The following is a 27,136-nucleotide window of genomic DNA, read 5'->3' as shown; positions in this document are numbered from 1 at the left end:
TTTTAATTGCAAATTGGATATACAAAATTAAGTTCTTATTTTACAAAAAACAAAAACTATACCATAATTAGCAAAAGCTGAGTTATCTTGACTTTGATCTGAAGTACTGGTGTGCACAAATCGATTAAATTTTTATACCTCCAATTAATTTATTAATTATCTTTCTAATTTTATAATTTTATATGTACGATGTACGTTTATAGATGCAACACCTATAAATATTTTCGAATTATATAAAGAGTTATGTTTTCTTATTTATAGTAACATATTTTGAATCATTTTGTCAAGAAAAAAATTTCTAGATAGCTTTCTATCTAAAATTAACTGACAAAAAATAATACATTAATTTATTTCAAAAACTTTAAATTGTTTATTAGGCAATTGCCATAAAGATTTTAAAAATGACCACAAGTATACAGAAGTTATTATATAAATACTATAATAAAAAATAAGTATAGATTAAAAATTAACGGTAATCTCCTTTTTAAAATTTTTTGCATAACATGAAATAAAATGCTTTGGTTTTTTTTCTTATATTGAAGCCAGTATGCATTTTGAGTTTCTTTTTTTTATCGCACTAATATAAAAAATTTTACAAAATTGCAATTTCTAGATCGGTACTCATAGTAAACTAGGCCAATCATTCTCTATTTCTTTATCTAGATCAATGTTTCTGTACTTTTTTCATAACTGCATACCCCTTGATATATTATCACTGTTACAGGTACCCCAACTTCACCCTCTTTTACTCTTATGCTATCTATCAAACATTGCACTTTTTTGCATGATCAATCCATAGTATCATTTCACGTACCTTTGAGGAGTATCGGATTGCAGTTTGAGAAAGGGTTCAAGAAGATCTAGATTATTGATTTTAAAAATATATACAGACAGTCTGTATTTTGATAAACTTGGAAAAAATTACTCGTCTACAATTTTAGAATGAAAATCGTAATCTGAAATTCGTCAACCTAACTTGTACTTTTTACTCGAGATTCTAACAAATCTCCATGTTTCATACCTTCAAAAAACGCTTTTTTTTTGGAATGTCTGTTTATCACTCTAATTGTATGTGAATATGATCAATCGAAAACACTTTAAACTAGACGGATTAAATTTTAGGTATGGTCTTCACACCACATGTGAAAATTTTCCTAAATCAAATCCTGAACGATATTCCTTCAGAAGCCTGTTCTGTCTGATTATCCGAGAACAAATGAAATGAATAATTACAAAACGAAAATGATAAATCTAGATTAATAAGTTTTAAATATGTGCGCCAAATTTTAAAGTGTAGACTTGTATCATATTTGGAACCAATTCCATGAAGAATCTATCTGTCCGATTGTTCGAGAATAAATGTTCACTGCACAATTAAAAGATCTAGATGAATAGATATTAAATTCGTGTACAAATGTCATATTTATAAACATTTACGTCGAGAGGAGAACCGTTTATTAGTCTGTACATCTGCATGCATATAAACGCGATAATTCGGTGAATTAAATGAATGAAATTTGGTATGTGATTTTTTTAATGCAGTTCTGTGTCAAATTTTCATTTCAATCAGTCTGAAAATACCAACCAAAAATGCATATTCAGTTTTCAGATACTTGTGTATTAACCTCATTTCAGCGGTTAATTGCCAAATATAGCACGTTTAAAGGCTCTTTCATAACTATAGTTTTCAGTGGCTTGCCGTTAATAATACAAGAACCTGGTTTTCTTCTTTACACTACGAAACAACAATTTTCATTAGCAGGTGTCTGAAAATAAAAATTTGAGAACTCATGTCTTTCACGGCCTTGTTCAAATTTCATAAATTTATACGGGAGGGAGGGAGGAATAATATATTTGTGGCGAACAAGCAGCAAAGCTTCTGAGGCAACTAGTCCCGCTGATTAATTTATAAGACACACTTGAAAAGACAGAGCGATAAATTTTTTTCCAAAATAAATCCAAAATTTAAAGCAGATCTGCAATGCTGAAAAATAACCCACATACTAAATTTCATTTCTTTAGCTCATTTCGTGTTTACTTTATGTCACTCGCCTGCACCTTGGTTAGCAGATAATAGAATCGGTATTTATAACAAATTTCATTCAAAATTTATATAAAATTTGTATATAAATTAATTTTTTTATTTTCATATCAAAGTCTTTTACCAATTTTCATTTACCCAGCTCATACCAATTTTATATTATCACGTATAGACCTAATTAGATTGATAATTTTTTTCGATTATAGAGAGATTTGAAAGTATGGAAATTCCTCGAAATTTCAGTTTTCATTACTTTGAAGATTACAATGCATTTACCTTCTGTAAGAAAAAATATAAATAATAAATAATTTAAAATTCTACCGTTATAAAAAAAAATTATATGTGTGTCTGACGTAAAACTTAAGGACGCAAAAAAACATAGTAGACAATTTTTAAGGCGATTTGTTTATTTTTCTTGCGCCTTATATTTTTGAGGGGTTTTTTCCCCGTAATCAGATCAATTTTAGCGAAGACTGTTCAAAATCTTCAAGTCATTTCTTGTGAGGATTGTGATGCATTCTCTTTCAATACGAGATAGTAAAAATACTACTAATAATAAATCTACAATTATAGAAGTAAATATGTATCAGACTATACATTTTACGATGATATTTATGGTAGACATAAACCATTAGGCAATGCAGAAATTAACAAATAATCCTATGGTTATTTGTTTATTTTTCTGATTAATCCAAGATGTCTGCAAGTTCTCCTCTCTCTCCAGACTGTGCGGCTCTAAAAATGATTGCAGTCTAAAGGGTACTTACGCAGGGCAATGACGTTTAAGTCCCAAATGGGCGTTGGCGATTGTAATGCGCAGTTATTGCGCATGAAGTATGGAATTTTCCAGACTTTTCCAACGGATAATCCTTTAAAACATTTACGGTGATCCAAAATCGATCAGATATCAATTTGATGAGAGCTTATTTTGTGATCGAAAACAAGAGCTCTAAAAATAGATGGAGTGAGTGGGGTGGGGTGGAATAGTTGAGTTATTTTATCTTCATCTATTTCATCTACGGTTTGATACAGTTAATAAAATTTCCTGGAATATAAAGGGCTAGCTTAGGTGATAACGTAGCTTTCGAGACATTTTTCAATTTTTATCATCAAAATTCTTTTTTGGAAGATTAATTTAAATTTAAATTTAAATTTAAATGCATTGCAGTTTAAGTGTTCATATCTCTGAGCTTTAGATTAAGAATTTTGGATTATATCTGCAGGGTGTTTCTAAAGTCTTAAGCCAAACCTTAAGAACAACAGATCAGGCACATACAAAACTAATCTTATGTAATAGAAAATGAGTTGGGAACTAAAAGGAGAGGGAGGAAAAAGATGGGATTCATCGACAGTAATTAAGTAAAATCAAAGGATATATATTAAGCATCTCAATTACCACAAAAAAATATTATTCTGGCCTACTAAGACACGAGAAATCTTTAAAATATTGACCAAATTATTAGTGATAAAATTATTTTTGACAAAAGCTGACAAAGCTAATGTTTTTGAATCTAAAAAGAAAGCATATCTTAATCTGCGGGAATCAGAATACGAACCTGTTTGTTCTTGTTGTTTATTTGCTCTTGCAATCTGTTAGCAAATAAAGATAAAAAAGATAAAGCACAGTAAATATAAAATAGTAAAATGAAAACTTTCATTCTACAAATTTTAATTCAAGCTATGCGTTCATGTATTTTTTTAAATATATAAATTGTTACAATTAATATTATCTATTAATTGTTTCTAGCAATTAATAGATAATATTCTATCCAATGAGGATGAATTCCAAGTTCCCACGGATAAATACGAGATCGAATTTAGCAATTCGCAGTCAAATACCTCAGCAGCGATAAGACATCACTAAAAACAACGTATAATAAATATAAGGCCAATTAGCTTTTTAAATAATAAAGCCAATTTTTTTCCGTAGAACCAGCTTAATGAACTATTGCACATTTATCTAACCAGTGTTTATTGAAGCTGAGATACGGGTAAAATCAAATTCAGATGAAACATATGTGACTCACAGTGCCTGAACAATTCAATATCAATGAACCACGCTGACTTCATATGGTGATAACATGTTACTGGAATAACAAATTTACAGTAGCTCAACATCTCCATTGCTTGAATAATAATGCAACATCTCCAAAGCATGTTGGCTTCACAGGCAAGTCCTTTGAACACTAACTTTGAGTACTTCAAAGGTTGCTGTTATTACATTCTACTTGCTATTCATCTGCCGTATTCCGTTAGAAATGTTTGCGAGCATATTTCAAAATTTCAACAAAATATAACACAATTTAAATCTGATGTGAAACGCATACGCTCCCAATAATATCAATAGTTAAGCCAAAGGTATATTTTTTTGCAAAATTTATAAAAAATTTTATTTTGGATTAATGCATCAAATATACAAAATGCACTAATTTTTTTGGTTTCGAAGATTAATTAAAAAATATTTTAAGTAACTTAAAATATTTTTAATTAATCATCTTTTATTTAGAGTAGGGGAGAGTTTAATAACTGATGCATATATATTTTTCTGTGCTAACAACTAAAAGATTAATATAATCATCAGGAATTTTTATTTAAACAATGCTTTAGTCATAATTTTTTATTATAAATTAATATAATTTAGTTCAGTTATATTAATATCTCTTTTTAAAGTAACATTTTAGAGATGGACCTTGTAATTCTGAATCATTACCATGTGAACATTGACAATATCTTTGTCGATAACCTTCTATTCAAACTTCAAGACATACCAGAAAAAGGACGCTTGTCCATGAGTAAGCACCGGAGGCCCATGTTGCCTGAGAATATTTGGTCGAATTGAGATTTGAATTCGCAACTCTCTGGTGTCAAAATAAAGATGCGCCGCTGGCAGCATAAATGGTAACCTCTTTGCTTCAGAGCCGCCGTGTTTCAAGCTCAAAATTCGATTCCACTGAAACTACTCCTGTGTATGTGGATTTGGTGTTCGTTAGACTTAAGATTTGGAATCGCATGCCCTGCAGTTAATACGGTGTGGAGAGTAGATGACAGTTTAGTTGTTCGTCTTTCTCATTTGATCATAGATCAGAATTCGAAGATCCGTCCCAAAATAGCCCTCATGTGGGTTTGAATTTGGATAGAATGGATATGTCTAAACTCAAGGCAAATGATTAAGACTAGGTCATCTTATCCTTGATGGCAATGTATACATGAAAAGAGATTATAAATTTTAAAAAAAATGTTTAACAGGAAAACAGCGATTGATATAACAAAGAATTTTTATGAACTGTTTAACCAATCATAATAAATTAGAATATTTAGAAGAATTTTCTGGCCTCAAACTCCCATGTTAAATTTGAACAAGGAAAATAAACGTCACAATATGTCCTGTATTTAAGCTATGACGTTTCATGATTGTTCTATATATTGTAATAACGTCGCAGATTAAAATAATTGATATTCTTCACAAAGTTTGAGTGAGGTAATGTGTACATACTTTATAATCCTTTTTGTATTCTGTTTTTATCTGGATGTGGTTTGGTTTGATTGTTTTTTTATGGCGCAAGGGTCAATACTGGCCAAACTGTGCCAAACTCGTGTTAACATAAAATACAAAAAATTTACTCATTACAGTAAGGGGATGTGTAAAGTTAAAATATTAAAATGAAAATAGAAATTAGATATTTTGCATGAAATTGATGTCAAGTAAAAATGAAAATACATTAATATGGTAAGGTTCGCCAATTATATCTTTCAAATTTGGATAATCTCTGCCGAAATATTTTATTCTTAGAAAGTGGTATTTAGGGCATTCACAGATGATATGCCCAACTGAAATTATAGTACTACATTTTTCACAAATTTGGTCTGTTTCTGAATGAATTAACTGTTTGTGAATAAAATAAACTTTAGGGTAAGCAACTTGAAAAAATCCATAAAAAACATATCATTTGAACCAGATATCGAATTTTGAAAAACAGGTGAAAGGAGCAATCAATATTTTCTTGTGTTTTGTAGTATTTGACATTTATTATAATAGAATTTATTTAATCTAGTAATATTCAGAACCGTAGTTATGTCTTATTTAAGCATTTTTAGCAATATAAATTTAAGGATTTAAAGGGAATTACGAAAATAATTTTTATGCATTTTGAAGGAAGTAGATTTTTATAAATATCCGAAAGGGAAAAATACGTGTGCCAGCATGAATTTTTGTCCCATTTGGTGTCATAAAACACAAACTCAACTGTTTCTTTATAGAGGACTTCACGGACATGATCATTTACCATTGATAAATTTAGGCACAGCGCAATACATAAAATAAAAATAGCTCTTTTAGTATAACCCACCTACATAACGAGCGTGTTTATGTAACGCTCATTACTTCGCCCACGTCATGTCTGAGATGGTTTTTGCGATAAACTGACAATCCAGGTAGCAAGCAGTATGCTATCTATTTGTGTTGAGTCAATTTAGACAGAAAATAGCATTGAGACAGACATTTGATACAGACTTAGACATTTTGCAATTATAAACCTCTCTTTTATAACCTCTACTTTTGATAAATTGTTCCATTTAATTTCCCATTTCAGCATATTTTTTTATTTAGTCAAAAATTGATCATCTATTTTATCTTAATAAATTACTTAAATAAGTATTTATTTATTAACGAAAAACATTTAAAATAAATTTCTTTCAAATTAAGCAAAGATATTAGAGGATTTCTTTAGATATAAACATATGCACTTAATTATTACAATAAATGATAATGATAATAGTAATCTTGAAGCAAACATTCTAATAAAAATTATTTTTCATTTGTCAAACGAAATATAAAATAATCCCTTAAATGGTTAATTAATTTTTATTATATTGTAAATAATTTATTTATTATATTCAATGTATCATTCAATCTTACAGTTCAACTCGATGTGATTTTTAGAGCAATAAATTCTTTAGTCACAACATCGAATTCAATATTTTGAACAAATGATCGACGTTGTATATGTAATGAAATTTTAAAAGTTCTAGACTGACCGTGGGCACTAGGTTCTAGACCTGGTTACAAACTGCTAAAAAATAACTATAAATCTGTAAAAAAAAGAATCTATGAAAAACATTTTAAGGATGCTTTAATCCTGGAAAGTGAATTGCCAATAAAATATAATTTCTCAATTAAATAGTGGTTCGCCAATATTATTCTACAAAAAACTAACCTTCTTCTTGAAAAATACAAATAAATCTAAAATATTTGTATGAATTTGAAAAATTTAAAAATCGCGGGTTTGGATAAATTCAAAAATTTACAGAAAAAATTCTTGAGTCAACAAATTAATTAGGGGCAGAAAAATAAAGTTAGGAAGTCAATAGGTTGTTGATAAAAAATTAATTAGAGCTTCATACTTAACAACATTAATAAAGAAATAAAATAAGGGCATCAAGAATTAAAGTTAATTAAAAAGTTAAATTTTAGCACAGCATTGTCAGAATTATAAATAATCAGCAACATTTTCGCTGCAACACTATAGGATTAAGAATACTTATATACCAAATGAATTTAGGAATAATTACTACTAGATTAAGTAACTTGGATGTAATTTTCCAAACAGTATGCATCCACAGAAAATCAATCTTTTCATTTTTTTTCCTAATTTAAACGTATTTCCCAAGCTTTAAAGAAACTTTTTGTTGCCGTTGATCATCCTGTAGAGTCTTGTCAAAATTTTGCAAATTAAAATTTTGGAATAAAAATTCAACTGCATCATGCGGTATATTAAACATTAAAAGTTTGCTATAATAAACTGCCTCTTTCATAACTAAATACGTATACCAAACCTCTCAAACTAACAAAACAGACGTAGAAGTTGGATGTCATCCCATTAATCAAACCTCAGGATAAGGATAACTCGGGTGGTTCTTATGAAAGATGACATACTGACCTAAACATTTATTTCTCCAAATTATTACTATCATCCATTTTCCAGTAAGAAGAAATGACTGTAGATTTGGCACTGTTCCAAGAAATTTTCAGTTTATTACAATGTGAAATAGCTCCTACTTTTCTGTGGCATTCGATTGCTTTACGCTCTAGATCTTTTCAATAGGGCAGGTAAGAATAGTTTCGGCAAAGTAAAGAATCTGAGAATGGCTAGAAGCAAACATCCACCCAAGTTCAAAGAATAATACTTCTAGAAGCCTCTTAGAAAAATGAGTAAATGTCTGTACGAAGTTGATATTATCGGGGGGCTTTTTGTTGGATTTATAAGTGACTGATGTTTACTTTAATGAACTTTTTGTCAAATATAATGCAGAGTTGATTTTTTTGGGAGGGAAGGGACTAAGGAACTTAATGAAAATATTCTTAATTTTATACAAGCCGAAGACAATACAACAGTGACATAAAAATATTTTTTGACACAAAATCTAAGAATTTAGTAACAATTGTCATATTCTATGCAATAGTTATTAATAGCAAATTGTTGACACCATCCTTAATTTTTTTTTTCCATTTCATATCATGTCAATTTTAAGATATATAAAGAAATATAAAGAAAATCTTTTCGGAAACTTTGAAAAAAAATTTTTAAAAAGAAAGAAAGAAAAACAGTAATTGCCATATCTCAATCAACAGAAATTTATTCCAAAATGTGTCTTAAAAATTTTATCAAATATATAATTATGTTAATTTTTAATTTTTTTAAAATTATTTTTTCTATAAAAATTTATCTGTTTAATGATACAAATTTAATAGTTGTTTTAGATCAGTTTCATTAAGGCTGTCATAAAAAAGGAAGTCATTTAATAAATTTTTAATTATTGCTGTCATAAATTTCACAAATGCTGAGTATCTGATTCTTCATTAATGTTGAAAACAACGAGCTTACAAATAGTTACCATATTTTTTTTAATTATAATTTATCAGACTTAAATAACAGTTTGTATGTTCAATAAATATGCTTAAAAACATGGAGCTATTTTTTGTAATTTCATAACACAGTAAAATTCATATTAGGAAAATGTGGCTATTTGAATCACTTAATTTAGTCTAAGATTTTAAGCAGATTTTCTTATTTAGTGTAAAAATAATATACTAAATTTTTTACATTTTATCCCGAGTATTTTTTTAGTTAATTTCGCTAGCACTCATAAACATTAACCAAACTTATTATTAATTTTGAACCCAGAGATGCTGTAAAAGCTGCATGATCAATTCATCAAATAATCAACAATGTATCTTTAGATATATTACAATACATTCTTTATATATAATTCATAATTCTAAAAAAATAATATATAATATATACTTAATAATAAATTACCGTTTAGTTAGCCAAAGATTAGTTTATATATTATATAAATGTGATATAACATTTTTAAAATCCAGGTATGTACCCAGATTTTTAGATTTTTGAAATTGAATTTGAATATGCATAAATTATTGCAATTTATTATTAAAAATTCATACTTATATTTATCTAATCTTGCCAAATTTCAGGGGGGGAAGGAATGTGTCTTATATTGGGGAAGAAAATAGTTATTATAATAATCCACTTGACTTTAAAAACGAAAAGAAAAATTGGCAAAATTATACTTCGCAAGTTGAAATTATTGTATTCAAAATTGTACCTTTTATTAGAACGGAGAAGTTAATTAGTAACTTAAATATTAAAAGGACAGTTTTATGCTCTGTGGCGTTAAAATTTATTAACAGAATATTTTCTGTACAATTAATGCAGTTACCATACCTTTTTCAAATTCTGAAAGACGATATTGTATGCAATAATTATTGGAAGAAACATACATACAGATTTTCTTCAAAGGAACGGTATATAAATTAATTAAATAATCAGTGATGGTTTTATTCAGTAGTTAATGGTTATTACGGTTATTATTCACCATAAAACTGAAATATTCTGTTTATATAACTATTACCATAAAATTGTTTGACAACAGAAAATAATTTTAACTATCGCTATTCTTCTAGTAATTTATATTATTTCTTAAAACTTAACAGCTTTCTCATTAATAATAGGAAGTTTCTAAATTATATTTCTACAATATATCTTTTAGAAAGATTCTTTTACAGTAAACACTATTTTACACCTTCCAAAATAATTTTTCTGCTTACTTCACGAGGAAGAAAGTTGCAAAATGTGCCAATAAATCATTTTTAATGTTTTCCTAACTCTTGGATATTATTATTTTATTAATAATAATATTCTATTTGTCTCCAAAAAAATTCAAAAAGTAATTGATGTGCAAACTATTTTTATTTTCTTTTTATGGAAATGTTTTCTGGCATCTCTCCAAATCGTTTTATATAATATTTATATATTAACTGCAAAAATAAAAAATGGTGTAAACGATAGAGTTTATCTTTATTCCTGTTAAATTTGAATTTTATTTTTTATGCTTGAAATTTACGTTTTCCTTTTTGATGACAAAATTTGATTTTCATAAAGAAAAAAGCATATATCCTTCTATCACATGAAGGGCAATAAATATTTTATGCAATATATCATATTACTCTAATAATGCTTAAAAATGTATACAATATTTTATTTTTTACATTAGTTATTTTATCAATATTTTATTTTAACATATGCTTATTGGAAGAATTTTGCAATTTCGCTTGGGTTATATATTTTTTTTTTTGTTATTTAACAATAAATTCAAGCATTTGAGTCTTTTTTAATTGCAAAGCACTTATTTCCATTGATGAATTTGATTGAAATTTAAATAAAAGTCAAAAAAGCCATTATACAAATTTCATTTCTCTAGCTCCTGCTCATTTCTGTAGCTTCCTAGCTCCTGGCGTTTCTCAATGGTCGTATTAATATTTAAATTACCAACCAAACATGGAAAAATTCCGAATTTTCCATAATAATTTCGAACAAAATTTGTAGGAACAAAATGTTTAAAAGCATAATTTTCATTAAAATTTTAAAGTCAATTTATTTACTGAAAGTATTTTTATACATATGTTACCGTTAAAGTATATAATGCAGTTATTTCATAGAATACCTAGTTATTCCATGAAATAACTGATCGTGTCCGTTAAAGTGTGTAATATGTTATTAATTTGACACTTTAACTAGTTATTCTATGAAATAACTAGGTATTCTATAAATTAACTAATGAGAGACAGTAAAAGTGTAAAATAAACAATTTATCTAAAATAAAATTAATCTAATGATAGACAATTTAAATGAAAAAGAAGCAATTTATCTAATTTATGCAGCGTATATATGGTATTTATGGAAACGTACCATAAAATCATTTGTTACAACAAGGATTACTAAAATGACACTTGGAATTACAAAAAACATTATTTCTAAAACAAAAACATTTTTTTTTATTTCTAAAACAAACAAACAAAACCATAAATGCAGTAGGGGTGGAAGGTAAATGTATTTGTCGTGCGATATATATGATATAGATTATTTTACACTTTAACGGGCTGCAGATCGTTATTCTATGAAATAACTAGTTAAACCATGAAATACAAGAGAGTTTTACACTTTAACGGACACGATAAGTTATTTCATGGAATAACTAGGTATTCTATGAAATAACGGATTTCATACTTTAACAGTAACACATACATTTTTTAATTACCATTGTGTACATCGTAATTGTAAATCTTACTGAAATAAGGAATATTATAAATCCAATTTTTTTAGCTTTATAATTAATTTTACTAAACACGCATATGCAAAAAAGCGACATTAACCTAGGGATAAAGAAGATACGAAACATCGAAAGGAGAACGCAAAAACTTGGTAAGAGGATCTCAAATAAAATGAATTGCAAACTTGCTTTTGGAAATATATTAATTGTAGATACTTTCTGCTAATATATAAGTAAAATTTAGCTTTCAAACTTAAGTCATATAAACAAGAAAAAAAAAACTTTTTGGAAGGCCTGGCATATCTTGTATATTACGATTTTTTACTATAAATTTGCTTTTTAAATTAAAATCTGGCAATTACGTATTTAATCATAGTTTCAGGAACTTCTCTTCATTTTCACAAATCAAATTTTACAACTTTTTATCATTTGTATCCTTTGATTCAATCCTTTATTTATAACGACTTGAATAAAAACTATTTCAAAATTTCTCTGTCGCTTTAAAAACTTTTATAGTGTCTTTATATAATGATTCATTTTAATGTTCCACTTTCAATATCGACTCTATTTTTGAATTTAATTTGTGTTTAATAATGTAGCAATAGCATATTCCAAATCGTTGGAATAAGAATGTGCTCTTAAGCCAAAGATCAGAATGCATTTCTGGCTCTTTTTTCCTCCTACACATAAACATTAAAAAAAAGATTCAGTATTTTATTTCCAATTCAAACAAACTGTTTATTTTTTCAAACAGAAAACTGGTGTTACATTTATTTAGCTGGGTAAAAAAGACATTTGTTAGTTTTTCCTTTTTTTTTTCCACAAAAAATGTTATTTTATAATTTTTGGATTTTAACATCCTTATATAAATAATTTAGATTGCCATAATATTCGAGAAGATTACAAAATTTAATAAATATATAAGGAAACCAAACTGATGTCATTCACAAGAGAAAATGAGCGCCAATGGTATAAAAACTCTAATTAGTACTTAACAGCAAGTCAAAATTTGTAAACATCCGTTACGAAAATTGGATTCAACCATGTTTCGAAATTAAAATAGAGAAAATACTTATGCACAGAAACTCCAATAAATACAAAATAATCGTTCGTCTTTATATAAAAATAAATACACAAAATTTATAAAACGAAATATAGGAACGAAAAGGAAAATATTGAAAGAATATCATGAAATATTGCTCGTTACGAAGGGAAATATCCCTTTGATTTTCAAAATGATTTTTTTTCAGCATAACGATCAATAAGTTTATATTAAAATGCAGACTATTACTCCCTCTTTCAAATATGTCGCCATAAAGAAATGAACAAATTTAAATTTATAATACATCCAGAAATATAAAATCATATACAAATTTATCTTAACATTATAAGGCTTTAATATATATAAATACTATAAGATAATAAAGAATATCTGTTGGTTCAAAAAATTTTAATCTCGCGATATAAAATTCACTTTTATATAAATTTTTATATATTTTATATAATTTTATTAAATTTATTTTTATATGTGGAGATTAATTTGGATAAAGTATATATGTGTAGAAATACTTCTGAACCATTAAAAGATGTAAAGATAAGTAGCAAGATAATCTAATAAAAAATTCTTGAAATAAATATATGTATATATTCTTCTTCTATAAAAACTGTCCTTTAATAATAACACATTAACGAATAAATATAAATAATTAAAAGTTTTGAACAAAAATTATTCTAAAACTGTAGGAAGAAATTATGGTAAAGAATAATTTTATTTAGTTTAACTTAAATATTCTCAGAATCAAAATAAGTAAAGGATATTTTTTACAAAAATGGTACATATTCCAAAAAACAAATTAATATAAATAACAAAAACGGAGTAATTCAACAAACTTATTCAGCATAAAAGCAATCAACATTTTGAAAATATTGTTAATGAAAGTTTCAAACGTTTATTATTATTATTATTTAAATGAATAGTTCTTGAAATCAAAAGATAAAGAACATTCTATTTGTGTTGAAATTGCTCCCATTCAAAAAGCAAATTAGTACAAACAATAAAAGAATATTTTATTTTTTATCTAAATTATTTATAATTACAAAAAATTATTTATAACTGCATTTTTTGTAAAGCAGAAGGGATTAAACTTAATATTGCAAATAGGATAAAAAAAACAATAAAGTCATTTTCATCAGGACTAATCAATAAAGTTAAAAACTTAACTCGAAAAATTATTCCATAATCTTTTTTTATCAGTTTAATTCATTTGAAATCTCTAATAAAACTAATTCAGTGACATAAAAAGTTTACTTAAAAATGACACAATCTCCCGAATTTATTTAATTAGTGTAAATATTAAAACCTAAAATGATAAAACATCTATCAAAATAGAATTTTATTACACTATCTAAAAAGATAAATAATTTAATCAAGCACTTAAAGCAAGTTTTCATCTTCAAAAAATAAAAAGACAAAACACTCTATTCATACCTGAATGCTATCATTTTCTTCCTTCTTTTCACAGAAAATAATATTCTAGTAATTTCATTTGTTTAACAATTTACAAAGTACTTTCGTATACTTAATTTACATTGATTCTCATTATAAATTTTCCGCAGGGAAATTTATCAGCGTAAAATCGAAATAAATGATAAAAGGAAAGAAGTTCTCTGTATATATATATATATATTCTTTCCTTTAAGGGAAGTTCGTGTACAATTAGTTTAGTTTCGTGATTTTTTCCGTTTAAAATAGGATGGAACTACTGTCACGTTTCTGTCATACATGTAAATTTTTAATTTGACGAGACTTTCAATTGCAATGAAAAGGGCTCTTGTTTTAATGATGTATAGTTTTTCCAAATATAGAAGAATGAAATGAAAGGAAATGAATGCATTCCGGCAGTGAAAAGCTATTTATAGGAGTGGCAAAAAGAATTCGAACTTTTATTTTCAAGTAGAATTATCGAAATTATTTTAAATAATTTGTATTATCGAAAATTCAATTAATGAAAAAAAGTCATTTTTAATTAGATGAATTTTAAATAATGTTGATAATTATATGTACACAATTTTTAAGCAAAATCGAATACTTATAATTAAGTCAAAACTTTCATTTTTAATTAAATTTATATTCATGGTAACGAATAATGATTGATTAGTTCGTGATTTATAAGGGATAGTTTTTCAAAATATAAAAAAATAAAAATTCGAATACAGCAAATTTATTAAAAATGCAATCACTTTTATTTTGCATTTTTTATTTCAAAAATTTTGAACAAATTAGAATTTGAAAGAAATAAAAATTCGAATACTGCAAATTTATTAAAAATGCAATCACTTTTATTTTGCATTTTTTATTTCAAAAATTTTGAACAAATTAGAATTTGAAAGAATTGAAAGTAATTAAATATTGAAGCGTAAATTTATTAATGCGAATATTAAATAATCAATTATTAATAATTGATGACATTTTTTATATTTTCCTTATCTATTATACTAGATATAAACTCCAGCAATTGTTTGTTCATAATAAAAAATATGAATGAAAAAAAAATGAAACATTATTTTGTTTGATTGTACTTCTTTTTATTGAAATATGTTCTTAAAAAGAATTTATTAATTCACATATGGTTATAATATTATGTACAATAATATATGAAAATATGTGTATCATAAAACGTGATTATATTTATGTATTAGATGCCACAAAGCGTACCACCGAACCATTTCTGTCAGAGGGTGGAGTGAATTAAAAGAGATTTTTAAAAAGTAAATAAATTTAAACAGCTCATTGATTGCTTGCCGACTTGCTTAGCCAATTGAAAATTCGATACGAGTTCTCATCCGAATACAAGTCGATCATATTCGACTCCTGTATTCGTATATCATTGGAGAAAACTTCCCCTTGATGCGCAGTATGATACCAATACCAGTGCCGGTCTCTACATTCTAATAGTACGATTCCAGCATTTAATTCGTCATTGTTTGATGCAGCTTGGCCACTTTTATCTTGTGCCATAAAATAAATTACTCATCCAGCCAGCCAGCCAGCCTTTGATTTGTTGTTGGAGGAAACTAGTCCCTTGATATACAGTATGCCAATTACACAGTGCCGGTCTCTCCAATCTAATAGTATGGTTATATTTTAAATATAAAAGCCTCCGCTGTTTTTGAAATTATTGTTTTATTTTAAACAGCAACCTTTATAAAGTTTCCGTTCCCATGTTTTTACTTTTAAAAAAGCGAATTGTGTCTCTTATATGATCTAATTGCTGTTGTTTTATTTTGTTGATTTTAAAGTTTATAAAAGTGATTTTGCAGATTATACGAGCTTTTATGACATACGACAAGATTTTTAAACTATCTTTTAACGTTACACTTTTAGTTCATACAATATATTTCGCATTGCATAATCAAAATGAGTTCTGCACTAGTAAACTCTATCAAAGCAAATCAGGCCAAAATCAAACTATTTGTGATATATTTTTTGCACCACCATTTCAAATAAGATGCTACGAACTTATTGATAAGTCTTAAATTTCTAAGGTATAATCTTAACCAAATGAGCTATATTTAAAAAAAAATTGAATGCGCACTAAGCCATGTTTATTTTTAAATATTAACAGCATCCATAATGGATGCTATTTCATTCATATTTTGATAACATTTACAAAATTTAGTAAATATTAATTTTATAATTTAAACAACCTGCTTAGTAGCAATAGTTGATTTCTTTGTTGGTATATTGACAAAAGTATATCATTATGATAGTCAAGATCAAGTTTTTATAATTGAACCTTACAAATGTTGTATACTTTTCTTAAATTTAATTAGATCACCTTTTAAATTTCTCAGCCGAATTATTTTAATTTGCTCTTTTTGCTTGGCGCAGTTTAGATAGTGACGCCTATCTTATGCAGTCTGGTAGAATATGCGTAATATGAATAATATGTTGCATTTTGGAATTATTTAAATTTATTAGCTTACATTTTATATAAATGTAAAACAAAAATAAACATTGATTTTATCTAGAAACATGAAAAATCACCTAAATTTCATGGTTTGATATGTTTTGAAGGTAGAGGATTTAACCTAACCTACAAATAACAATATTTTGCATTTCGGCAGTATTTAGATTTATTTACATATATATATTATAGAGATATAGAATAAACATAAATCCTGATTTTATTTAGAAACACAAATATATGAGTGTGAAGTGTGATATATATATTGTGTTTAAAACCATACAATAAAAATCAATCAGATTTTACAAACTGCATTTGTTTCAAAATACGTAAAAAAAATTAATTAAACTATTTAATTCTCATTTATATATGTTGATATAATTTTGTAATAACATCGATGCATTAGTATCGATACATAAAATATATTGATATTATTTTGTAATATCGATATATTTTACATATCGATATTCTCATCATATCATATTTATATATTATTTAATATATCGATATTATTTTGTAATAAATAATTTTAGCATAGAATTGAAAACCAGTGCATCTTTTAGTGAGGATTCATTCGACAGCTAGTGAAATTATTTCTATCTTTTTTTTAAGTAAATTCGTTAGTGACAAATTTTCTAACAACTCGAAAGCATATAATTTTTTATAAAATTTTATTATTATAGATTAGAAACGTAATTTATAAGAAAGCAGTCCTGTAAACTATGAAAAATAAAATATCCTTTTGTTAATCAATAATTGTTTATATATGATGAAAATAACTTTATATAAAAACATTTCTACCTTATCTCATTTGAATAAATATGATTTCTTATCTTTAATTTATTTGCCTTTTGTTTGCATAGATAATTTATATAAAAAAATGAAATGATAAGAAGTATAAAACATTGAATAGTCTTATGAACATGAAGATTATTATACGAACTATAAAGACAAATATATTTTTTTAATGTTCGCTTATAAATAAATCCTTTCTGTTGGCGCTAATTTCTTTTATTGATCTTAAATAAAGATCAAGGCAAGCAAGCCATAACAATATTTATACTTTATTGCATCCATAAAATATTACTTTTTGCGGTAAACTGTTCGTTTCTTAGCGACAAATGCATTCATTGTATTAAAATGGCGGCCTCATTTAAGATTGTTTGCTATTATTACAATTTAAAGTAATATCTGCATAAATGTTTATTAACGAATTGATATGTTTTGATATTTTCTCATTTTTCAGTCCTAATCAACGTTTGAATTATTTTGAAAAATTAGAAAAGTATAATTTTTGAATTTTGAATTGGATATTTTGAGATGGTTGAAAAATTAATAACGAACATTAAATTAACTTATATATAGTCTTATTTATTTTTATGTTCCAAAAATAAAAGCGGAAATTGTGAGGAAAAATGCGAAATTCGAACTAATGAATTTTTTTAGAGGTTCTGCTGTAAAAAAGTAAATTTTGCAGTAACTACAAAAAAAAATTAAACCAGAAATTTCTGACATTGCATTGTACTTTACAAATTTCACATTTATATCACAATCAATATATTATCGCTATGATTTCTGTAATATCTTTCTTAGAAAAAAACTAAAAGTTCTAATGCAAAAGAGCATTTTAAAAAGTAAACTTCACTAACTTTTAAATATACAAGTCATATTGTGAATTTTTCGATTCATTTAAGCCCTCTGGTTAAGACTTAATAATTGACTTGATGAAGAAATATATATAAAAAAAATTATTTATTATATTTATCCAAAGTCATGATTATTCCTTGCTATGATCTTCCATAAAATTTCGTTTTATTCCTAAATTTTCTTATAAATAATTCTCTTGATTCTACTTCTAGCTTTGTAGTCCAAACCTAAAGTTTTATATTCGAATTTCAACATTTTCAACGCATTGAAGTCTTCCATATTAAAAATACGTTCAAAGTTATTATTAGGCAATCGAAATGAATTTTATAAAAACCCATCACTTCATTTTTCTGAAGAAACATAAGCAAAATACGTCAACTAATTTTGAAAATTACTTAGATTTAAAAATTTTCGCTTGCGGTTCTTACTTAACTCACTCATCCCTATATCATTAAATATGATTGCTATTTGTATAGAAATCTTTCTGTGCCTCTTGAACAAAATTTTTCAAATATATGGCAAAAGAGTTTTAAAAGGTAACATTTAAAATAGATATAAATATTAATGTTAACATTAACTACTTAGAAATCAAGTAAGGTCAGTTACTTTCACATTAAAATGTTTGGTTTCAAAAATCGGAAAATTATTTGCGTTTTGTACATAGATTTATTTTTACAAATCTTATTTACATTTAAAACTTTGTTTAAAGGGAGAATTTTGAATGCACGCTGCTTTAAGCAACTTTTAGGGTATTGAAATTGTTTAAAGAAAAATGCATTGTATGTTCCTAAAAATATTCAAATCTAATATGGCACTAATTGGAGCGTTATTAAATATATTAAAAATGATCAGACCACTTTCATGTTTAAAATTTTCAAGTAATAATAATTGACATGCACACAAAATATAGACAGATAATATTATACATTCATAATATTAAATTTATTATTGAAATTACAGCATTAAAAATCTACTATATAATAAATTATGAGAACTGAAATGTTTTAAGTGTTATAATAAAACTGTTGTAGTCTTTAAACAAAACTTTTAAAGCCCAGTGGCTTAACTAAGCTTATACTTGGAAGTCACAACAAGAGATGTTTTACATGCTCCAAAATATTAATAAAAAAATTCTTTTAACAAATTTTTGGTTCGAATTTTTTTCTGAAAATTAATTTAAAAACAGTATTCGAATACGAAACTTTTGCAAATGAATATCAATGCAAATCTGTTCAAAATAATTATTAATGAACTAGTGTTAAGTGAGACATAAAGACCAATTTTAAAATGGAAATATTTAAGATATGTTCAGTAAAAAAAAAAAGTTTAAATATCAAGAGATAACTGCTTCAAAAAATCTCATTCAAAAGATTAGCCACAAGCACATTTCTAAAAGAAAGATTATATATTTTTGCAACAACCCAAACAACAATAATACCGCAAAGATAATTTTGGAGAGCAAAATTTCCAAAAATACTTAATCAAGCATTTGAAGCTAATTATTTATGCAAATATTTAAGATATAATTAGTGGAAAAATAATTGAAGTGTCAATAGATAACCCCTTAAAAAAGTCGCTCCAAAAAAAAAATTGCTATAAACGCATTTCGAACAGAAAAAAAATATTTTTGCAATAACCAAACAATAATAATACCTCAAAGATAACTTTGGAAAGTAAGATTTTCAAAAGGACCTAATCAAACAATCAACAACACAAACAATTAAAATATAATCAATAAAAAAAGCAAAGAACGACACTTAAAAGCTTCAAAAAATTATCATAAAATGCAATCACCAAAACGTATTTTCAAAAGAAAATATATATTTTTGCAATTATCGAAACAACAATAATTGTAGGAGCCGGAAAATAATTGTATAAATATAATTGTAAGAGCCGAAATAGCAATAATATCTCAAAAATAATTTTGGAAGGCAACATTTCCAAAACTACTTACAGTAGGTTTCCTTGGCGAGCTTCGCTACCACTTCTCCCTTCAGCTTACTATTTCCCTTGCCCATGTTTTATGTACGAGCACCCACAAGTAATCGGCAATCACCTGCGAAGATTCGCATTCCTCTGCCCCTTCAAACCAACGGCGCCCCTGTCAGCTGCTTTCCACAGCGACATCTGCAGGGGCGCTGCTATGGGGGGAATCAATAAAATACGGGGAAAGTGACTTAGGCCGCCGTGTTGCTTGTTCTTGGGTAGACCGTTTTTACCCAACTTTTTTCCTTGTCTGGTCAATTTAATGAAGAGGAGGACTGATTAGCCATGGGAGGTTTCTTTTTTAAATAAATGTTGTGGGTGTTGTCGGTTTACCTTCAAAAATCAGATACAATACAGCAAGGCTATTGTCATTAATTGACCATTCTGCTAAACACCAGATGGACCAAAGAGATCACAATATCTTATCTATAACTTAATTTTATTGGTTTCACATCTTATGGTATTTAAATCGTTTTTTAAAAATAGATGAAAATTTCACTCATATTATGGTAGTTCTATATTGACTAAACATCGCACCAAAATCATGAATACCAGATTCATCCATTAACCTCTTCGATAGGGAAATATTAGATCCGACATATTTGCACATTTGCAGCCTTATTATGCTTGTGGAATGCATAATAGAATAATTTTCAACTTTAAGAAACCAGTGAGTGAAAAATTTTAAGTCGTATTCCATATGTGTCACTTTAACCTTACTAGGGCCGTGGGAAGTATGCTTCCCAACAAATTTATCAATCTTTGTATGAATTTATGTAGGTTGGCATCAGTTCTGACAAATTTTTTTAGAAAGACAGAAATTTAGATGCTTCAGTTCTTTATCTCTCACAAAATGATGTGTCTTGATTTGTTACTTAATTATTAATTAACCAGATTAATTAATTAATCAAATTAAATTTATCTAATAAGCTAAATGAATCCCTTATCTTACTTTAATTTCAAGTCTAAAAATATTTTAACATAATATAACTATAAAAAAAATGGCCCTTTAAAGGGTTAATTGGTATCATTCTTCGCCTCTAGCATTTTTAATTCTTAAAATTAACAGGATTTTATTCTGAAATTGAAATACTATATTCAACAATTGTAGTACTTCATTAGATTTTAGTTAATTAACGCTATTTAAAAATTTAAGACTAATACTTTTTTAGTCATTTTGTCGTTGTAACAAGGGACGAATATAATGTGTTCCTTGTTCCATAAACTTTTTTAAAAAAATTCAAAGCCTCTCGAAAAAGCTATGATTAAACTAAAATTCCAACTACCCTTATGGTTCATTAACATGCAATATTCAAGGAAAAATGATGAATGTGAATAAATTGACCTTAGGTATTCAATATAAATACCTTTGACATTCTCATATTACATCATTAAAGTTACTTTTAAAATTGATAATCATTAACATTCATATTTCAAATTAACGCACTAATAAAATATATAAGAGGGATTCTGATCGCTGTGTTCCAGGTTTTTTGAGGAACCATTTTTATCTTAACTAGATCAAAGATCTGACGGTAATTTATTCAAGGAGGTTAAATTAATTAGCTAAACTTTGGAAATTTACTTTTTAAAATCTAAAATTCTACCTTTGGTAAATGAGAAGTTGTTCGTTCCTAACACGAATAAATTTATCTAGTCTTTATCTGAAATTAATTATAAGTTCGTTATTTAGCTATGTATCATATACCATTATGTTTTGAAAACATATTAGAATTTGAAATCATATCGTCTTAGGGTTATGCCCTTTTGATTATATCCTTTTTGTCTGAAACATAAAGATGCAGATTTTTTCCTTTTCGTGCTTAACAGCTTGTCGGAGCGTAAATTTGGAATTGGGATTTTTCATGCAGATTTCAGCTTTTTTCATGGGGATATGTTTTTACAATTTCTGCTTTGTTTGGAAATGAGGAAGAAGGATTAGTCGAAAAGTTTTCATTTAAGTAAATAATATGGCCATGGAAAGTTCTTTTGAATATCCTTGAGAAAACATAAATACAGTTTCCTGTAGTAATTAGTACCGAAATAAAAAATGAACCAAGAATCGATTTATTTTTTTCGTGTTTTAACCCTTTAAAGGGCCATTTTTTTCTAATCATATTATGTTAAAATATGAGGCTTGAAATTAGAATAAGAAAAGAGATTCATTTAGCTTATTAGACAAATTTAATTTGATTCATTAATTAATTTGGTTAATTAATAATTAAATAACAAATCAAGACAAATCATTTTGTGTGAGATAAAGAACTGAAGCATCTACGTTTCCATCTTTCTAAAAAAATTTGTCAAAACTTATGCCAACATACATAATTTTATAGAAAGATTGATAAATTTGGTGGGAAGCATACTTCCCATGGCCCTAGAAGGGGTTAACGCAAATTTTATTGTTTAATTTTATCAAAAGACATAGATATGTATCAAGCTATGTTTGAGTTTCGAATTATAATCATAAACGATTCAAAGAGTTCTAGACTACTTTAGAAAAGAATTTTACAGTTAAGTTTTCTCATTCAAACGTTGAAAAGTGAAAATGTTGCATTTTCATTTTTGGAATTAGGGTAAAAATTAGTCATAATTTCTAAATCTATTGTTTAATTTTGTTCTAAAAGGTAGTTCAACATTACCAAATCTAAGATTAGGTTGGCATAATTAAAAATTCTTTACCCATTTAGTAAATTACCAAAATTTACATCTCTTAGTAAATGAGCATTTACCCTTTGCAACCCAAAATACAATGAAACGCATTATTATGCATACTGAGTATTAGGATTCTTTTAATGCTTAGAAATTTCAGAAATAGTTGTAAGTTTGTAAAAATTCCTAAACATTAATGTGAAAGCTTTTACTGTCATGCGGTTTTTATAATATCATTATCCAACAAGAATATGGAAGCGATTCATCCAACATAATGTCAGACTGGAAACAGAAATGCAAATGGTTAAATGGATTAATTAGTGAACGGTCCTTGAATTAATTAATAATGAGTCTGTTAGTTTTATTACTTTAGTCTTAATATACTAAAATAATGAAACTAATAAATACTCATTACAAATAAACTAATTAATTAATTAAAAGTTTCATTACTTTAGTTTTAACTAGTGAGCTTCCTTTTAAGACTAATTATTATCTAGAATTCACTTTTAACATATTGACATTATTATCCATAAATAAGCTTTAGGATTCCTTTTAGTGCTTAGATATCTGATAAATACTTGTAAGTTTGTTATAATGGTACTTAGATATCTCAGAAATACTTGTAAGTTTGTTATAATTCCAGAAAATTAATGAGAAAGTCTTTGCTATTATATGGCTTTTATAATATCACTATCCAACAAGAATGTGAAAATGATTCATAATGGAATTCAGACTAGCCATAAAAATGCAAGGGATAAATAGGATTAATTATTAAGTGGTCTCTTAATAAGCTTTTAATTAACGATGAGTATATTAGATTCATTAATTGAGTCTAATTGGACTTAAATAAGGAAATCAATAAAGACTCAAAGCTAATAAACTTGTGGTTATAAGCCAGTTAACAGCTACGCTGCACGAACAATTGCTTTTTTATGGTCATGTTACTGGACTGCGAACCACAAGGTCCCAGGTTCTATCCTCGCTCATATCAATTCGCCATATTTTAGATCTCGGACGATAATCCTTCAACCTTTGTACAACTGTTGTGGCGCCATCTACTCACAGGCAAACCAAAGTCGTCAGATTCACTTGACGCAGCAAACCAAAAAGGCCGCAGCAGCCCAAAGTCGTCAGACTCACTTGATGCAGCAATACAAAAAGGCAGCAGCAACCCAAAGTCGTCAGAATCACTTGACGCAGCAACAGCATCAGCAACCACTCACCCACACACGCTCGCCATAACGTTTGGCGCTGCTCAAATGGGTACAGGCACATTAGAATCAACAGCTAATACATCACCACTCAACAGCCATATTGTTCGTCTCACCTCTGGCTCACTGGAGGGAGAGTCTGTGGTGAAAGCTTATAAGCCAGTTAACAGCTACGCTGCACGAGCAATTGCTTTTGTATCCTGGTCATGTTACTGGACTGCGAACCACAAGGTCCCAGGTTTTATCCTCGCGCATCTCAATTCACTAGAAACTAATAAAAAGTTTTATTATTTTAGTCTTAACTGGGGAGCTTCCTTTAAAGACTAATTATTATCTAGAATTCAACTTTAACACATTAACAGCCATTCTGAATTTCTTACAATGTATTTTATATGAGCTCCCCAATTACAAGTGTTCCCCACTGCAGTCAAGGTGATGGTGTATGGTTGGTTTCATATAACCATATCTTTTTATTACTTGGTATGGTAGTGTAATTTTATGTAGCTTACTTTAAAATTCGGAGTATGAACATTGTGCAGGAACTCTAAAATTTCCAAATGTGCCTCATTCAAAAATAAATATATTCCTACTTGTATTTGTATTCAAAAATGAATATATTCTACTTGTAAATAGTATTCAAAAATGCAAAATAAAAGTAGAAGCGAGTAATAATTGGATAGTTCAGAGAAAATGGTTTCACGGAAAAAACTACTGCTTGCAGAAGCGATCCATATAATTCTTATTCAATTGCTCCAGTGTCATCTTCACCTGTTAAATCATATATTTTTGAATGCAGGTAGAAATTGAGTTAGGATTGTAAATACTACTGGCTCTGAGGATTTCGATTCAGTGTTTGAATTTTTCAAACCAGATGAAAAATATATAAATAAAATATTGATAGAAACAATTGTCGGGCTTGGTTTAAACTTCGAAACAAGCCTGTCGGTGACAGATACAATTTCTCGTCTCTGTTTGAGGCGAGAAATTCTGTAAATCATTTTAATATTTCTGGATTCTTAAACCTTCAGGACAAAAAAGATTAGCGTGCAAGACATTCTTCTTATGCAGAAACTTTTCTTCCAGCAATCTTTTTCAGTTGTTTTTAAAAGAAAATGCTAAACAAAACTGATAAAAGCTTTGCTTAGTTTAATTCCGCGGAACAACAATAGTTTTTATATTTAAAATAAAGCTATAGGATATGATTAACAAGTATTTTTACTTTCTTGTATAGGTAGTATAAAGAAACTATAGTAATCGTCAAGAAATTCAAATTCGAGATTTTAGCGAATTTCCATGTTTTAGACATCCTTGAGTTCGAAAAACACATTTTTGGAAAATATCTCTCTGTTACAAAGATAACTCAAGCATGCTTAACTTAATAACTCAAACAGGCTTAACTTGATAACTCAAACATGCTTAACTTGATAACTCAAACATGCTTAACTTGATAACTCAAACATGCTTAACTTGATAACTCAAACATGCTTAACTTGATAACTCAAACATGCTTAACTTGATAACTCAAACATGCTTAACTTAATAACTCAAACATGCTTAACTTAATAACTGAAACATGGTTTACGGTCTTTCATCGAATTTGCAGATTTATAGCAAATTTTGATTAAAATATGTAGAGGAAGTCTGTCTATCCGGTTTTTCAAATATACGTTAACACGATAATTATAAAACGAAAAGGACTAGATACATAAAATTCAGTACACAGATTTGACATCTATAACGTAGACAATCTTTTAGCCTAATCCGACAACGGGTTGACTGTCTGTCGGTTTGTACTTACAGAAACATGTAAACGCGATGACTGAAATATATCGAATTCGGTATGAGATTTTGTGACTACAAATGCAGTTTTGTGTCAAATGTTTGTTTCAATACGTTGAGAAAAATGTGTCTAAAATACAAATTCTATTTTCAGATACCATTAACCGCATGCCAGGAATTAATCGCCAAATAATTCGTCAAGGTTGACATGACAGATTCAGTGAAAACGTTAAATTGGCCCCAAAAGTTTATATTTCGTAACTATTGTGCGCCAAAATTATGTAAGGTGTTCTCTGGCAGGGCAAATTTATTAGAGAATATGCGAGAAAGTTTTAGGAACACCACTATCGCTGGTTTAAGTGCATACCGTCATCGAAATTAAGTCAGAAAAGCAAAATTTTATGAAATTAAGTACAAGGATCTGCGAGTCTAGAGTACCAACTGACACGCCACCACTTCTGAAATGGTTAATAATAATTTTAGCTAATTAACATCTCAATTATCATTTGAATGAGGTCTTTTTAGTTAGTTTATATTAATGTTCTTTCCGTCAAAAATGTTAACATATGTAAAGAATTCTACATCCTAATTGAAAAGTTTATGGCATGAAACATTTAAGTCATTAGTTCTTAAGGTATAATGAAAGAAAGAAATGCGAAGTTAACACGGTATTTTTCGAAAAGAAATAAATATATTATTATGGAAAATCTATCCGGTAGGTATACGGTGGAAAGTCAAGCAAACTCGATAGTGAATAACGATATTTATTGCGTAAGAAAATATTAAAATACATTTAGCAAAAACAGTGGATATGTACATAGAAAAGACGCTTTCAGAAATCAACAATGCTCACGAATTAAATAGAAGAGCATAATGATGCTAAAGACTTTATTGCGTAACACACTCCAAAGAGTAAATTCACTCGATTGACTCTCTTGTTTTTATAGTCTCCTTCACAGAATACAGATATTTCTGGAAGAATCTGCCAATTTCAGTTTTTAATAAAAACATCACCATTATTCTTGTATTTTCGAGAACCTTGGTGATGAATTTATCACCAAATTCTTTACCAAGGTCGGTGTTCATTGTCCTGCTATCCATTCAGCATCTATTAAAGTAGCTTTAAAACTTTTCTTCTTTGCTATGAGATTGTTAACTGCATAGAGGAGAAGTATTACAGATTTATAACAACATTTTTTTCCTATTCACACCTATTGTTTCTCAGG

At 27.5% G+C, this 27,136-nt stretch overlaps 1 protein-coding gene across 1 annotated transcript in view; it reads right to left on the bottom strand.

Moving 5' to 3' along the window:
• Positions 1–20,348, bottom strand: part of LOC129969310 (frequenin-1-like) — a 421,518-nt gene extending 401,170 nt beyond the window's left edge. The window contains exon 1 of the mRNA XM_056083825.1: positions 20,237–20,348. Coding sequence (XP_055939800.1) covers positions 20,237–20,300 — 64 coding nt within the window. The 5' untranslated portion in view covers positions 20,301–20,348. The remainder of the gene's footprint in view (positions 1–20,236) is intronic.
• Between the last annotated feature and the right edge of the window lie 6,788 nt (positions 20,349–27,136).

This window comes from Argiope bruennichi, chromosome 5, assembly GCF_947563725.1.
Source record: "Argiope bruennichi chromosome 5, qqArgBrue1.1, whole genome shotgun sequence".
NCBI lineage: Eukaryota > Metazoa > Arthropoda > Arachnida > Araneae > Araneidae > Argiope > Argiope bruennichi.
The sequence above is the reverse complement of the archived record's forward strand: the minus strand, read 5'-3'. Positions and strand labels throughout refer to the sequence as shown.